Consider the following 17390-nt stretch of genomic DNA (forward strand, 5'->3'; position numbering starts at 1 on the left):
TAGCCTTGGGTTTGGCATGTCTTGGAAATTCGTAAAATTTTATTACAAAACAAGATCTGAGAGCCTTACGGATGCATTTCCATGTGATGGGTAAGCCATTCATAGGCCATTACACAGAATATTTGCTATTACAACCACTATTATGAACTGGGTAAACATGCCATTTATATGGATCATTGAAGGATCTCTTTCTTTTCCGGCTTTAAATTTAATATTTTAGAGACAGGTTAATATTCGGCAATTGGTTTCATTTTAAAGTGCATTTGTCTGTAAATTTCTTTTTACTGTTAAGATTTGAACATGAGAAGTCCATGTTTTACTTCATCCGAATGTGAGCACAGAACAATATCACGTGACAATGTGTCCACAAAATGTTGACACATACGCATAAGAAAAAACACCCCAAAAACAGCTGCAAAATTCTTGCACTCCTTCGTTTTAGCACTGTTTTAGGCTTTGCTGCAGAGAATTAAGGGTTCAAAGTTCACCATGATAGAAAATTGAAGATCATATTCTAATTCTAAAATCGTGTATATATAATTTATAGATGTTGATCTGCAAAATTTTTGTAACCATGTTATTACAATTTCTTTTCTATTTGCTAAGGTGTCATAGTAACAAATTTTTTTATTTTATATTATATTATATATAATTCATATTTTTAAATATTTAACCAGAATTAACAACATGCATTGGACAGCTATTTCATTATTTTTGTTGGCCAGTGTGACTGCTGCATTTGGGAAAACGAAGCTGCCAACTGGAATGTCACAGCGTTAGTATATTTTACTTTGTAATTTTCATCAAGTAGTACAATTGTTTGTTTCAGTTACAGTAATGCCTTTCTAATAAATAAATATATTTCAACACTGTTTGTGTGGCCTGTTTGCTTCGGACACACTTTGCATGAGCTGATGTGAGGATTATAGCATGTGGCAGCAAAAAAAAGGGCCAATATTTTACTACCAACTGCGAGAATCAATGACATCAGCCAGCAATGATGGCTTTTTCATCCAAGTAAAATGGCAGTTAAATTTTGGTTTGAGTTTTAGTTAGATAGCATATAAATGGCCAGATAAAAATTTTGCATTAATAAAAAGAATCAAGGTATGAGCATGGTTTATTCTTTTGTCTTTCTGCTCTATATATCAGGCAGAAAAAACTGAAACGCAGGATCCTGACATAGCCTGTCTATTACCCTGCGATGGAACAAATAACCTTTTTAAATAGGCAAAAAAAGAAAAGAAACAATTGTGAAAGGCTCTTTACAACAGATTTAGCAGCGAAGGAGGTTACAAAAATGTCTTAATAGCGCTGTAGATTAGTGGTTATAGCTCTTGTACTCTGTGCGGGAGACCAGGGTTTGATTCCTCTTGACGGCGATTCAACATGGGCGAGTGAATGTTACCATAGCCCCGGGTTAACCCAAGCCATGTGAGGGAAATTGGGGAGATGGCACACTGTGTGGGCCTTTGGATGTTGCCGGAAGTTGTCTTGTAGAGCAGGGGCCCTAATTGGATCTGCGTAGCTCAAAATGAGCATTAAATACTCTAGGACTCTCCATCTATAAGCCATGGCCCCTCCTGGAAATATAGACAGGGTATATCCCTGATATTTGTGAGGCTAGGCTAGCCATGTAAAATATGCACATCTATTTTTCTATCTTAATCATGATTGTGGTACTATATGCTCTTTTTAGATCAATATTGCCATGGCTGCATTGCTGTAGTCAAAGGTTAGTTTTATATGGTATACATGTAGTTGTCGTGAACTGCAGAGAGTTGTTAAGCTGTCTGTGTACTTTATTACTTTAAGTTGTATATTAGCAGAATTCTAATGAGCAGGTGGACCCTAAATTATGAATTGCAAAACAGGAGATTAGCTTTTTTTAAGATGTATAGTTTTATTGTCAGACAAACTTCCACATGTAAAACAATGAGCAGTGCAAGATTTTCGTGGCAGGGTAATTGGTTCTTTGCACCCTGTATTTTTGGAACTCTATATAATTTTGCTAAACCCTGGTAGTCTTGAATATATAATAAATAGAAACATACCAAGAAAGGAGTATTATTTCTCCTTTAAACTGAAATTGTGTATTGTCTTTTATTGAATTATATTCCTATTTAAAAGCTTTTTTGAATGTTTTGAACTGTATTTTTTAATCAGAGATATTCTGTCCTTGTTACGATAGAAAGTGCATATTTTTCTATGCTTAAATGCATAAATTTTAGAGTTACAAAAGATGGTCTCTAAACGCCACCTAACTGCAGGAAATCGTGAATCAAAAATAATGGAGATGATCGAAAAAATCTGTATGCCACAGAACTTTGTTGAGTATGATTATTCACCACCGAAATCTCAAAGAGCTTGCGAATTACTGTTAGGTATGTTTTTATTCTAAAATATTTTGTTGCGATACTGGTTTTAATATGCTATGGTTACCTAGTAAAATACCTATGGTACTAAAATTATTAGTGCTAAAAATTTACAGGCATGAACCAAAAGTTGGCATTAGAACGTCAGAGATGTGTTTTGTAAAATTTGCTGTGATTTTTACGCTTTTCTTATTTTGAGAAAAGTTTCTTCATAACAAACATAGGGCTGTGGATTAGGTATTTCAACTGCTAACTTTCCAAATACAAAAAAAGTCAAAAAAGTTAAATTAATAAAATAAAATAAAAAACCTTTAATGCCATGTCTCCTAATATTTCATAAGAATTGCTTGAAGGTAAAAAGATCTAGGCTACAATATGTTTCTTCTATAAAAACCGTATGAATGGGCCATACATATTTCATTAGTAACCTAATAACATAACCTAACATACAATGTCAGTAATGGGCGATAACTTCGTATAGTTTCATTGTAGAACATCATGAAGAAGAGCTCGAGAATGCTTTTGTAAAGGATAAACCAGATATTGAAAAACTGATGTGCCACCAAATCAGTAAAGCATGTGAAGGTGTTGATCTTACCAGCAAAGGCAAGAAAGGCAAGTTTGCAGACATTGATCTCAGTTCGCAAGATGGAAAAGACACTGTGTCCAAAACTGTGAACATTGACCCAAGTTCTGGCAGTAGAGTGACTGTTGAAGGTTTGTGTTTTATTCTGGAAGAAGTATGTTAGCAATATGCAGTAAAATATTGTGCAGGATATAGGTGTCAGTCAGCAAGTGTGAATGACAGTAGTAGAAGCAAATAACCACCTTATTTAGTCAAAGACTTTTAACCTTTTTACTATCTCGTCGGGAAGGATAGTATTGGTTTCCAACTCGTAACTAACCAACCAACCAACCAACTATCAATGTCCCAAATTACAGTTGCAACGTCACGGATTTAAACTTCGTACCTAAACTTTCTAAGTACTTGGAAGTCATCTAAATGACGTTTTAAGACAAAATTGGTATTTGTTATGGATAAAATTTGGCACAGTTAACAAAAAAAGTATGCTAAACATGATGGTGACATCAAAATGTTAATTTTTTGTCAAATAAATGTTTTAGACCATAAACGTTTCAATCGCGCGACTTTTAACCATGAATGATAGGCTGTATTTTTTGTTAGCAGAAATTGTAGAATTTGGGTCGCATTGTCGATGTTTCATATAGTTGTGCATTTTTAATAGCGAGATAGTTCATGCAGCGCCTGCATCTTGTTTAAAATTAGAAATTACTGAGGAAATTGAATTGAACTTTTTTTCAAAAGTATTACTAAGTTACCGTCTTACGCGCAAACTGTTTCCTAAATTCAAGTAGGCTAAGACATTTTTTTGTTTTCTGGAAAATAAATATGGCAAGGTTTTTTCACATTTTTATATTTTGAGTATATGATAAGAAAAATTATTTATGAGAGGATGATTTTTTATCAAGAACATCTTTTTGAATTTACTGGTGACCGCCAAAGAAACGGATTGCTGGTCTGGCCAAGTCTAAGAAAAATGTTTTTTAAGTTAATGTTTCTTTTTGTTCTTTGCTTATATTATATTTCTGCTACAATTTTTTATATATTTTAAGAAAATCCAAAGTTGTCGTTATTTAGATGAAACTACAAAGAATGAAGGTAAAACTATATCGAAAAAACAGAAAACGAAAAAAAGCAGTAAAAAGAGTGAAAAGAAGAAACCGAACGAGAAGAAAAGTGGTAAGGCTTCTTTTTCTGTAATTCGTTAAACACGTATTTATAACGCAGCCAGCTCTCTGATCAAGATGCTTTCAGGGCGGCCACCAAACCTAGCACATTATCTAAGACGTTTTATGTTATTAGAAACAATTTTGATGATTCGATGTTTGTTTTGTTTATAGGTGGTAAAGCAAAGGGTGGTATTCACCACATGAACGTCGATATAAACGATCCATCCTCTATGGAGAAGATCATGGACCAGATTAAAGACATCACAGATAAGAAAAAAGAAGAGCTTTAAAACACTGCGATGGAGAGAAAAAACGAAATTTTTATATAAATTTGAAATTTTTAGCATGTTAACATGATTACTTACGCATTGACTAAAGTAAAGTTTAGCTACTTTTAATTTTAATTTGACACCAGACAGAGGAAACTTATCCACTTATTTTCTATAAGAAACCTTACAAGAGGGATTTCACTGCCATTTTTTGTTTCTGCTCCCAAATCCAGTTTCATACGCTTATGGTGTGAATGTATTTCTTTGCGATGCCTTTTAAAAGCAAAAATGTAAAATGTTTTTTTCAGTATGTGAGGACAAAAAATCATATTGTCGATACCTTTAGCCAAACTTGATCTATTTAACCTTTTTACCTAGATCTAAATATTTTTAGGGTTTTTTTTTTAGATTTTTGGTTTTTATGATATAAGTAATATGGATTTAAAATATATTAAAAATAATTGTAGTAATATAATAGATGAAATAAAAATTTAAGCAATCTGAAAGAAATAAAATTATATGTATTTGATTTTGTTGGAATAGTTATACATACTCTTTTAAAAGTTTTCTGTATTTCCCTTCATTCTAAGTAAAGTTTCGTTGCGTATTTTTCACGTAATAACGAGGGAAGAGAAGACATTCAAAAGATATATTATATAAATACATGCTCAACATCATTTTACTTTGCCCGATGATGGGGGAAGGATCTCCAGAAACGTCGCCTACTAAACTATCATGTTCAAGAAATGATAAACTTTCCACAGTAATATGAATACTGAACAGACAAACCGAAATAATATCTTGAATAAAATTTAAACGATTTGAGAAAATTCTTTGTTTTATATTTTATAAAAGTTTTACAAGAATGATGTTTATATATTATCTTTTCTTATTTAATTTTTGTCGTGTCGACAACTAACGGCCGACGTGAACCTCTTTATAGCGTCGGCAACCAGCGACGTGAATTAGAAAGCTGACGTTGAAAAACACATTTGCGTATTGACATTCTCCGGAAAGTCCTATGGTGTAGACTGTTGTTGGTTTTTAATTTTAGTGATTCGCAAGAAATTCGAGCTAATGATAGTAACGATATTCTTATGAGCACTGAAGACAAAAACAAACGAACTTGGATGTTTTTTATAAGCAACTAAACTGGATTTAAAAATTATTAAGCAACTTGAGTTCTGACATCACAAAAAATTTATTTGTTGCATAAAAAAAACTACAATAACTTCTTTGTTATGCTCTTTTACCGAAAATATGACTTCTTTTCTTCTTTTCCCTGCTTACATATAATACGATCAGTTAAATAAAATTAAGCAAGCCATGAGCAACGTCATGTACAGATATGGACTAAAAGAATAAACAACTTGAGATCTGATCAAAACTCCTAAGTTGCTTTTAAAGGAGAACTAACGATTGATAACAAGTTGTGCTTTAAATGCTCATTATAATATAAATATAAACAGTGTTAATTCTTTTATATTTGTGAACTTTGGTTTCGAGATATTAAAGGTCAAAGTAGTCCTACGGTCGACGCCATGACAGTGTCGGTTTGAACTTTCTGTTCGGTAAAACACTAAATTGTGTGACGTAGGTTCACGGGATGTAAACAAACGCATTCTGAATAAACGAAGCGAGGGAATTTTAAATTGTGCCTCCTGTTATTTTCTAAGAGTAATTTTATTTATCATACTTTGAAATAAATATCTTTACCAAAATAAAATGATGTTTCACTGTTATAAACATAGCTTTAGAGTTATAGACATGAGTTCACTTAGAAAAAAAAAGGGTTACGTGTATTTAAGTCATTATAAAATTGTTCTTGTGTTATTTTTTTAAAACACAACCAGTGCTTCATTTAATTTGCCAGACTTAAAAAACTTCAAATAATTTTGCGCAATAAAGTGAAATGGAGGTGATTTTGTGATAGCAAAACAAAATGAAAATAGTTTCAAAGTTTTTTCAAAGTTTTATTTACCTACTTCGCATGTTATTAAATTGTGGAAAATTACTTTCCTACGTGAAAGCATTAGTATCTTAGCAACTCAATAACTACTAGTAAAAAGTTCCTCATAATTTTCCCTTTTAACAGCTTTCAATTTCCCCTTATGAGGGAAATCCCCTTGTATATCAGACGCCCTAGCTAGCTCAAACTTATCTCTTTTCTTCACTGGTAATCAAAGAGCGAGCATCAGAGGAATACTGTGAAAATATTTTGAAGGTATGGGAATTGTATCTTATCATGGCTATTTATTTTCAAACATAAAAAGTATTTCCAAAGTGACATGACCCTTAAGAAAAATCTAGAAGGGACAGTTTTGGCGATTGCTAGCAATAGTTACCTGCACTATGATATTTGCTCAGTTACATCTCCAAATGAAGTTTCTTCAGTTTATATTTACAAATTTTGATTAAACTTACGGTAAACAAAAATATTCTTTGCGTTAGTTTGATAGGTAGTTTACTTGTAAGCACAGCTTCGTTTCATCCGTGTTCTGTCGGTGTTTATCTCCACACTAGTAATAAGTGGCATGGCTGGATATCTTTTATAAGACTTGGTCAACAACGACGAAGAGGCTATGTGATAGATATCCACGGCAACGTAGCCCATTTTACTAGGTGTGGACTTGGTGAATTAGCTAGGATAACTTTAGGGTTATAAATAGACTTTATTGGAGGCAGAGACTGTCAGAACTAATTGCTTCAAAAATATGATAAGTAGGCAATTTCAATTTCCTCTTTACATCAGACGCCCTTAGAAAAGGCTAGCTCGAATTTATTCTTTTCTTCACTAGATATCAAAGAGTGAGCATCAAAGGAATCTTGTGAAAACATTTCGCAGGTATGGGATTTGTTTTTTATCACCGCTATTTATTTTCAACCACGAGAAGTATTCCGTTTTGTCATTTATGCACAAAGTCATATGACCCTTAAGAAAAATCTTGAAGCGACATTTTTAGTGATTGCTAGCAATAGTTACATGCACTATGATATTTGCTCAGTTACATCTCCAAATGCGTTGAAGGTTCTTCAGTTTATATTTACAAATTTTGATTAAACTTACGGTAAACAAAAATATTCTTTACGTTAGTTTGATAGATAGTTTACTTATAAATGCAGCTTCGTTTCATCCGTGTTCTGTCGGTGTTTATCTCCACACTAGTAATGAGTGGCATGGCTGGATGTCTTTTGTAAGACTTGGTCACCAACGACGAAGGGGCCATGCGATAGAGATCCATGTCAACGCAGCTCATTTTACTAGGTCTGGACTTGGTTAAACTTAGGGCCATAGACGTGTTGAATTGTTTAATCTTCTGAATGAAGGATTTTTTAATAGCATCTGACCCTGAGGCGTGCATTTGTATAAAAAAGCGCCAAAGGAATTTATTATAATTTTTTTTTAAAAAACAACAACAATTGTGGTATGTTTAAGCTACTCTCCCTCATTGTGACTGCAGCATAATTACCTTTAATTTTCAGTAAGTAAGACCATTATCACTAACTAAATCAATCAGACTACAGAAACACCGTGGTGCCATTCGATTCACATTAAAAGTCGAAATAAATCTATGTGGTATTAAAAGAAGTCCAGAAGTTCTTTCCTACACACGACACAGCAGGAAATAAGTCAGCCCTGATCATTAGATCATTACTAGTACAGGCGTAACAAATAGTCTCCCTTAAGACAAAAATCCACTTTGATCGCGAAGCACGACGACCTGAGCACTGCGCAGTCGTGTATCCGAGCGGCATAATGTGCACTGGAAACATAAATGCGCGTACAAACTTAAAATAGGGGCGATTCAATCACATTCATTGGTTGAAATCACATATTTGCATCATTATACACTGCAGCGCTCTAAAATGTTTAAATGATGTTAACCTTAGAAGGACGGAAGTGGTCTCTCCCTTTTATCTACCTTAGACAATGAGATTTGGAGGAATATAGAAAATTAGAGGAAGAAAAATTAGATCGTTGGGTAATCTTCTTACGAACAATTTGGTATTTACAAGAGCGTTTGGAGGGACTATACCTCCAGCACAGTCTGACTAAAGTAATACATAGTTACACATACATTTTAAGAAAATATAAAAAGTTTTAGTTTTGATATAATAAAATTTCATACATCGACACATACAAAATGGTCTATATATGAGACTTTAACTGTTAAAAATGAACGTTAATGATTTGGATGGAGATTTATGAGAACCTGAAACCGGGATAAAAACAGCCGAAAATCTGGGGTTAGTTTCAGCTATGCTTTATCGACACATCCTCTTTCGTGGATCACCTCCACAAAGAAGAATTCTGACATAGCTTAGAAGGTTAGTACCTAGAATCAATAACTAAGAAGATTTTCGAGCTGGAGTAGGATGAGTTGGGTGAGAAAACACAGTTATACTCATAAGATGTTGCAACAAAAAGCAACGTTGTTTAAAATGCGTGGAGAAGAACTGAAAGAGATTTCTGAGCGAGGGAAAAAACATGTACAAGAGTTAGTATCACATATTGAAAGCATCAGTACCAAACAGCTGAGTAGGCGCGCGTGAAATCTAGCTAGCAATGGGCGTCTCATGCCAATCTCATCTTCAGGGTCTTGTAGCCCCTGAGCTGTTATTAGGGAGTAACAAGGCAAAATGCATAGGAAATCAGGTTGCGTCAATAAATAAATATGATGTGGCGAATTTAGGCTTCTTTTGTAGTGGGAATTTGAGAAATTTCTAGCATCAATACTAGTGTAAGCTAACAAATCTTAAGCCAAAAGACAAGGCTGCATAAGCCAAAAAAATGCAATTTCTAGGCTGATTTATTGAAGACTGTTTGTCGAATTAAAAAAATTTGTTCTGAAGAAAATTTAGATGTTGGGCCCTATACTTACATAATTAATTCTCCGGCCCTGCAGTTGTCTAATACAAGCTGCTATCGTGAAATTGGGTAGATGTAGGAACCTTGCCCTCAGGGCTTTCATGTCTCCCATGCGGTGCTGCACTCATTGACAAGACCCGTTACCAGATATGCGAAAAAAATAACAAGTCGCGGGATCTAGGTTGTGGACGTAGTAAAAACGTCGATGAAGGAAAGCTTAATTTTAGTGTCCCTTTACATATGGTTTATTTGACATTGATTTTATGTCCTGTATTAATGCAAGTTAATACAATTCGTTTAAAATTCTTTCCAAATTCCTACTTTGTGCTACGGAAGCACGAAATAGCGGTGTCATACAGGCTACAATAATCCTTATACGAATTTGAAAGCATCGTTAGGATTATCCTTAGAACTTGCTTTCAACTCATGATGTCATGAGCATTTCAAAGCATCAAAAGTTTTCTCTCTTTCAAAAATTGCTGATAATTGAACAAAATGTACTAGTTCAACTATTATAGAGCGACCGTAAGTTTAACCTGTGTCATTTTCAAGGTGAAGCATAAGGAGAGGCGAACAGCCCTGAGGATTCTTTAACAATGTTGCTGGAAAAATTGAATATAGCCACATATTTATATATTTAACGCAGTCATCTATTTTTGCGGATTGTAGAAATCAGTAACATAATATTTCCATCTGTTGCTTAAAATTACTTTTTCTGGATGCCACTGAAGAGATTGTTCACACATCTCCCAACTTGTTCACATGCTTTTGTTCACATGCATTTTTCTACTTAGTCACATTTAATTTTCTACTTGTTCACATGCATTTTTCTACTTGTTCACATTTATTTTTCTACTTGTTCACATGCATTTTTCTACTTGTTTACATTTATTTTTCTACTTGTTCACATGCATTTTTCTACTTGTTCACAAGCATTTTTCTACTTGTTCACATGCATTTTTCTACTTAGTCACATGCATTTTTCTACTTGTTCACATTTATTTTTCTACTTGTTCACATGCATTTTTCTACTTGTTCACATGCACTTTTCTACTTAGTCACATTTAATTTTCTTACTTGTTCACATGCATTTTTCTACTTGTTCACATTTATTTTTCTCACTTGTTCACATTTATTTTTCTACTTGTTCACATGCATTTTTCTACTTAGTCACATGCATTTTTCTACTTGTTCACATGCACTTTTCTACTTAGTCACATGCATCTTTCTACTTGTTCACATGCATTTTTCTACTTGTTCACATGCATTTTTCTACTTAGTCACATGCATTTTTCTACTTGTTCACATTTATTTTTCTACTTGTTCACATGCATTTTTCTCACTTGTTCACATGCATTTTTCTACTTGTTCACATGCATTTTTTTACTTAGTCACATGCATTTTTCTACTTAATCACATGCATGTTTCTACTTGTTCACATGCATTTCCCTACTTGTTCACATGCATCTTTCTACTTGTTCACATGCATTTTTCTACTTAGCCACATGCATTATTTGTTCACATGCATTTTTCTACTTAGTCACATTTAATTTTCTGTTTACATGCATTTTTCTACTTAGTCACATGCATTATTTGTTCACATGCATTTTTCTACTTAGTCACATTTAATTTTCTGTTTACATGCATCTTTCTACTTGTTCACATGCATTTTTCTACTTGTTCACATGCATTTTTCTACTTAGTCACATGCATTTTTCTACTTGTTCACATTTATTTTTCTACTTGTTCACATGCATTTTTCTACTTGTTCACATGCATTTTTCTACTTAGTCACATGCATTTTTCTACTTAGTCACATTTAATTTTCTCACTTGTTCACATGCATTTTTCTACTTGTTCACATGCATATTTCGTACTTCTTCACATGCATATTTCTACTTAGTCACATGCATTTTTCTACTTGTTCACATGCATTTTTCTACTTGTTTACATGCATTTTTTTATTTGTTCACATGCATTTTTCTACTTAGTCACATTTAATTTTCTCACTTGTTCACATGCATTTTTCTACTTGTTCACATGCATATTTCTACTTGTTCACATGCATTTTTCTACTTAGTCACATGCATTTTTCTACTTGTTCACATGCATTTTTCTACTTGTTTACATGCATTTTTTTATTTGTTCACATGCATTTTTCTACTTAGTCACATTTAATTTTCTGTTTACATGCATTTTTCTACTTGTTCACATTTATTTTTCTACTTGTTCACATGCATTTTTTTACTTAATCACATGCATTTCCCTACTTGTTCACATGCATCTTTCTACTTGTTCACATGCATTTTTCTACTTGTTCACATGCATTTTTCTACTTAGTCACATGCATTTTTCTACTTGTTCACATTTATTTTTCTACTTGTTCACATGCATTTATCTACTTGTTCACATGCATTTTTCTACTTAGTCACATGCATTTTTCTACTTAGTCACATTTAATTTTCTCACTTGTTCACATGCATTTTTCTACTTGTTCACATGCATATTTCGTACTTCTTCACATGCATATTTCTACTTAGTCACATGCATTTTTCTACTTGTTCACATGCATTTTTCTACTTGTTTACATGCATTTTTTTATTTGTTCACATGCATTTTTCTACTTAGTCACATTTAATTTTCTCACTTGTTCACATGCATTTTTCTACTTAATCACATGCATGTTTCTACTTGTTCACATGCATTTCCCTACTTGTTCACATGCATCTTTCTACTTGTTCACATGCATTTTTCTACTTAGCCACATGCATATTTCTACTTGTTCACATGCATTTTTCTACTTGTTCACATGCATATTTCTACTTGTTCACATGCATTTTTCTACTTGTTCACATGCATTTTTCTACTTGTTCACATGCATTTTTCTACTTGTTCACATGCATTTTTCTACTTGTTCACATTTATTTTTCTACTTGTTTACATGCATCTTTCTACTTGTTCACATGCATATTTCTACTTGTTCACATGCATATTTCTACTTGTTCACATGCGTTTTTCTACTTGTTCACATGCATATTTCTACTTGTTCACATGCATTTTTCTACTTGTTCACATGCATTTTTCTACTTGTTCACATGCATTTTTCTACTTGTTCACATGCATTTTTCTACTTAGTCACATGCATATTTCTACTTGTTCACATGCACTTTTCCACTTGTTTACATGCATTTTTCTACTTGTACACATAAGTATACTTATTTCAAGAATAGTTTTGCTTTATCCCAAGTAGTTTGCATCTTTTAATCCATTTACGGACGTAATTGCCGGTAAAAAACATTCCCCACATAGAAATCTTGAAATATAATCTAGTGAAAGCTAAGGTTAGAATCTTAGCAACTCATTAACTAGCTACTAGTAAAAAGGACCTCATAATTTTCCCTTTTCACAGTTTTCAATTTTCCTCTTATGAAGTGATTACTAAATGTATTTTTTGAAATGCCCTTTTATATTAGACGCCCTTAAATAAAAAGGTAGCTCAAATTTATTTATTTTATTCACTAGCAATTGAAGAGTGAGCATCAGAGGAATCTTGTAAAAACATTTCGCAGGTATGGGAATTGTGTCTTATCACGGCTATTTATTTTCAACCATGAAAAGTATTTCCAAAGTGACATGACCCTTAAGAAATATCTTGAAGCGATATTTTTAGTGATTGCTAGCAATAGTTACCTGCACTATGATATCTGCTCAGTACATCTCCAAAATGCGTTGAAGGTACTTCAGTTTATGTTTACAAATTTTGATTAAACTTACGGTAAACAAAAATACTCTTTACGTTAGTTTGATAGGTAGTATACTTATAATTGCAGCTTTGACTCATCCGTATTCTTTCGGTGTTCATTTCCACACTAGTAATGAGTGGCATGGCTGGATATCTTTTGTAAGACTTGGTCACCAACGACGAAGGGGCCATGCAATGGAGATCCATGTCAACGCAGCTCATTTTACTAGGTCTGAACTTGGTTAACCTTAGGGCCATAGACATGTTGAATTGTTAAATCTTCCTTGATTGCAGACGGATTTAATAGCATCTGACCCAGAGGCATGTATTTGTAAAAAAAATTGCCGACTTAATTTATTGTAACATATTAAAAACAACAATTGTGGTATTGTTTAAGCTACTCTCCCTCATTGCGACTGCAGCATAGTTACCTCTAATTTTAAGTAAGACCATTAAAATCAATCAAGGTACACAAATACCGTGGTGCCATTCGATTCGCATTTATAATCGAAAAAATTGTATATCATGTAAGATTAAAGTCAAGAAGTTCTTTCTCTCACACGACACAGCAGGCAATAAGTCAGTCCTGCCCTCGGTTTTGTGAGGAGAGATGCTCTAAGAAGACTCTAACATTTGAGTCTCCCTCACAGTTTTGCTTCATGTTGAACTGTGCCCGTGAGAAGCATTTTCGCAGCATGTCACCGACGACTTCTGCGATATACAACGTAATGTTGCACAATCAATTTCAACCACTAAGAAATTTGCAAAACAGTTGGAAAAAGAGCATAGATATATGCTTTAGATTAATACTAATATTGGCGTGACAAATAGTAAGACAAAATTCCACTTTGATCGCGAAGCACGAAGCAAGATGACTTTAGCGCTGTGCGGTCGTACGTCCGATGTCCACTGGAAGCTTAAATGCGCGCACATACTCAAAATGGGGGCGATTTAAGCAAGTTCATTGGTCTAAATCATAAAATTATGTCATTATATATTGCAGCGCTTACAGCGCTCTAAGAATGTCCAAATAATGCTTGTGTCCATCTTAGACAATGACATTTGCAGGAATATAAAACGTTAGAGGAAGAAAAATAAGACCACTGGGTGATCTTCTTACGAACATTTGGTATTTACAAAGGCGCTCAGGGTGATTATACCCACCAGTAAAGTGCCTGACTCTAGTTTTAGTTACACATACATTTACATAGTTACACATACATTTCAAGAAAATATAAAATGTTTTTGTTTTGGTACAATAAAATTCCATATATTAACACATAAAAAATGGTCTATATATGAGGCTTTAACTGTTAAAAATGCACCTAACGTATTAAAAACATCGATGAAGGAATGCTTACCTTTTGTGTTTTACAATTCCTTTAAATAAGATTTATTCAGCATTGGTTTTATTTCTTGTATTAATGCCAGGTAATACAATCTGCTCAAAACGGTTTCCAAATACCTACTTTGTGCTAAGAAAGCACAAAATAGCAATGTCATACAGGCTATAATCCAGATGGTGTTTTTTTACGAACAAACAACTATACAATACTATTAAAATAAAATCTATCTACAATTGAAGTTGATTATTTTGTGGAAAACATTTTCTCCCTCACGTTAAACAAAATTTAAAACACCTTATTTTTTAAATTTTTTGTCCACAAGGTTATTTGTTACCCTTATCTGTAAAGACGAGAAAATAAACAAAATTAGAGGTCTCTTCTTGCAGAAAGCCGTTTTTCCGGAGAAAATGCACTGGAAACGAGGATCACAAAATAGTGAAAAAACAATACTGGATCAAGAATTTACTTGTTTTCAACCTATGATGTCATGAGCATTTCTAAGCATGTTTTCTTTCTTTCAAAAATTGCTGATATTTAAAGAAAATGTAATAGTTCAACCATTATGGAGCGACCGTAATAGGGTTATCCTGGGCCAGAAAGTCTCTTAAAATTCTAAAGGTATACCCTTTTCAGTGTTTGTATGGACACAGTTACCAATAAAATCAAATGAAAACATTTTCCTAGTGTAATAGACATTAAAATTTTTGTTTTGTGTAATATCCCTGAGATATTTCCCTATTGTTGTTAGGAAGTCCATCATTGTTCTAAAAAGGGTTTTTTCGTTGGTATTTCCCTAATGTTTCATGGGCTATAAATAACTTGCCGTAAAACGATTTTTTTTCGTTAGTATTTTTCTAGTGTATCATAGGTACTACCCCTGGATAAATTTTTTCGTGAGCAATTCTCTAGTGTTTCGTAGGGAACTATCCCTAAATAAATTGCCCTAAAACGGGATTCTCGTTGCTATTTCCCAGTGTTTCATAGGGAATTTCCCCTAACTACTCGTTGGTGTTTCCCCAGTGTTTCATAGGGAATTTCCCCTAACTACTCGTTGGTGTTTCCCCAGTGTTTCATAGGGAATTTCCCCTAACTACTCGTTGGTGTTTCCCCAGTGTTTCATAGGGAACTTCCCCTAACTACTTGTTGCTATTTCCCAGTGTTTCATAGGGAATTTCCCCTAACTACTCGTTATTTCGCCAGTGTTTCCTAAGGAACTTCCCCTAACTACTCGTTGGTATTTCGCAAGTGTTTCCTAAGGAACTTCCCCTAAATAAAAAGTCTCTTTTGTAAAAGATTTGTGATTTCCCTTTAAAATGAGTCAGAAATTACTAAATATATACTGCAGTCTGTAATTTCCCTTGCAATAAGTCACAAACTATGTATACTACGTGTACATTCGGAAATTCCCTTTTACATTACTTTAAATAGGAAGGTAACTCGAATTTATTTCTTTTCTTTATAGGCAAGCGAAGAACGAGTATCACAAAAAAAATCGTTTCATAAAGATGAACACCAGTCAATGCACTTATCAGTCGAGAAACAAACTAGGTAAATATACACTGTACTCGTTTGACTTGCAAAATCTTTGTTAATTTGTTTATCTTTCTCCCTTTTTTTTGTTTAGAAAACACATACATTACCTACAAAGATGGATCTTACAAATATTATAATATCGATGGAACGGCATTTTATCATGACGGACGTAGCAGATCTAACTTCTTTATGGGTGAATGTGGAATGTATTTCTTTTTTCAAGACGTTGATGGTTGGCGATTAGATTGTTGGGGTGCAGAGAAATTTCGGGATTTACTCGACTCTAAATCCTTAAGGTTGGGGCAAATTTTTGAAGAAATGTTGCACATTCAAGCGAAAAAGAAAAAACAAAGGGTTGATAAGTTACATTCTGTCATGTCTTCCACGAACACACATTTAGCATTGTGTCATTAATTTGACGGCGGCCAATGTCAGGAGAATTGTCTGAGATAACTTCAAACTCCTTATTTTGTATCATACATTTAATTTATATTCGTATTGATAAACCTCGTCCCCAGGTTTTTTGCCTTTCTTTCTTCACAGCGCTTGTTAGATATACCGAAAAAAGGTAAATGATCCTGGGATCGAGACTGCACACTCATAATGCAATACATGACAAAATTATATATTTATTTTTTCGACATCAAGATCAATAAAAATGTTTTAGACTTTAGAAAAGAATGTTTGCTTTCTCAAACACGTTGAATGAAATTTAATAGCCTTTATATGGTGCTCCTTAAAAATCGTTGTAGATCGCTTAATATGGATTTTTCACTGCAATATTTTTTTAATAGATAGCTTACCCATGCTTCGAAAAAAGAATTATCAATTAGACAACCATCCTATCCATAGATACTACAGTTGTCTTCTGTATAGTGTATACTTAATGTAACATTTTGAACAGGACCCACATTGATAACAGTGTTTCCCACACTGATCCTCTATAAATATTCGGAATAATAATAATAATAATAATAATAATAATAATAATAATAATAATAATAATAATAATAATAATAATAATAATAATAATAATAATAATAATAATAATAATAATAATAATAATAATAATAATAATAATAATAATAATAATAATAATGATGATGATGATGATGATGTATTATCATTCAGTTAGGAATAGGATTGTTGTAATAATTATATATAATAAAATTTTTCTTAGAAATAGACTTATCAGTGGAATATTATTTTTAAACAATTTGCATATTTTTTCAGAAGTTGTGTTTACTTGTGATTTTATCCCTTCTCTAATCTTTTCTCTGAACATTGGAGATAATGTCGCTCTGGTTGAAATAACCTTGGAAGAACATACACGAGACAAACATTGGTAAGGGAATAGGGAAGTTATGGTAATATCGGCAATTGTAGGCAAAATATCAAATTCTCAGGGTGAAACACAACATTTTGTACACAGTTGTGGCATTGAGTTTTTGTAATAAAAAAATTTAATCAATTAATATTCTGTAGCTGCCTGGACTAACGACA

The 17390-nt window shown here is 33.2% G+C and overlaps 2 protein-coding genes across 3 annotated transcripts; both read left to right on the forward strand.

Annotated features, from left to right (window-relative positions):
- Window positions 1-636: 636 nt before the first annotated feature.
- LOC130648953 (uncharacterized) lies at window positions 637-4959 on the forward strand. The gene is made up of 6 exons (XM_057455099.1): window positions 637-775; window positions 1700-1735; window positions 2232-2384; window positions 2868-3092; window positions 4036-4137; window positions 4299-4959. Exons 1-6 carry the CDS (start codon window positions 688-690, stop codon window positions 4415-4417), a joined length of 723 nt encoding a protein of 240 aa, XP_057311082.1. The 5' UTR covers window positions 637-687; the 3' UTR covers window positions 4418-4959.
- A 1558-nt stretch (window positions 4960-6517) lies between these two features.
- LOC130648954 (uncharacterized) lies at window positions 6518-17122 on the forward strand. 2 transcript variants are annotated; one of them, XR_008982984.1, is made up of 5 exons: window positions 6545-6620; window positions 7195-7241; window positions 12789-12835; window positions 15817-15902; window positions 15979-17122. XR_008982984.1 is itself a non-coding variant. In XM_057455100.1 (4 exons), the coding sequence occupies exons 3-4, from the start codon at window positions 15860-15862 to the stop codon at window positions 16299-16301; spliced, it is 366 nt and encodes a 121-aa protein (XP_057311083.1). In that variant the 5' UTR covers window positions 6518-6620; window positions 7195-7241; window positions 15817-15859; the 3' UTR covers window positions 16302-17122. The 2 variants fall into 2 exon arrangements, 1 of the variants encoding a protein (XP_057311083.1); XM_057455100.1 differs by lacking the exon at window positions 12789-12835 and having other exon boundaries at window positions 6518-6620.
- Window positions 17123-17390: the final 268 nt, after the last annotated feature.

This window comes from Hydractinia symbiolongicarpus, chromosome 7 (genome assembly GCF_029227915.1).
Source record: "Hydractinia symbiolongicarpus strain clone_291-10 chromosome 7, HSymV2.1, whole genome shotgun sequence".
Lineage (NCBI taxonomy): Eukaryota > Metazoa > Cnidaria > Hydrozoa > Anthoathecata > Hydractiniidae > Hydractinia > Hydractinia symbiolongicarpus.

Bases quoted from the DNA above. Each gene is read 5' to 3' on its own strand.
- LOC130648953 (XM_057455099.1), top strand. From the start codon at position 688: ATGCATTGGACAGCTATTTCATTATTTTTGTTGGCCAGTGTGACTGCT. The intron at 3,093-4,035 runs GTTTGTGTTTTA...GTCGTTATTTAG, and splicing joins CAGTAGAGTGACTGTTGAAG to ATGAAACTACAAAGAATGAA. The intron at 4,138-4,298 runs GTAAGGCTTCTT...TTTTGTTTATAG, and splicing joins ACCGAACGAGAAGAAAAGTG to GTGGTAAAGCAAAGGGTGGT.
- LOC130648954 (XM_057455100.1), top strand. From the start codon at position 15,860: ATGAACACCAGTCAATGCACTTATCAGTCGAGAAACAAACTAG. The intron at 15,903-15,978 runs GTAAATATACAC...TTTTTTGTTTAG, and splicing joins TCAGTCGAGAAACAAACTAG to AAAACACATACATTACCTAC.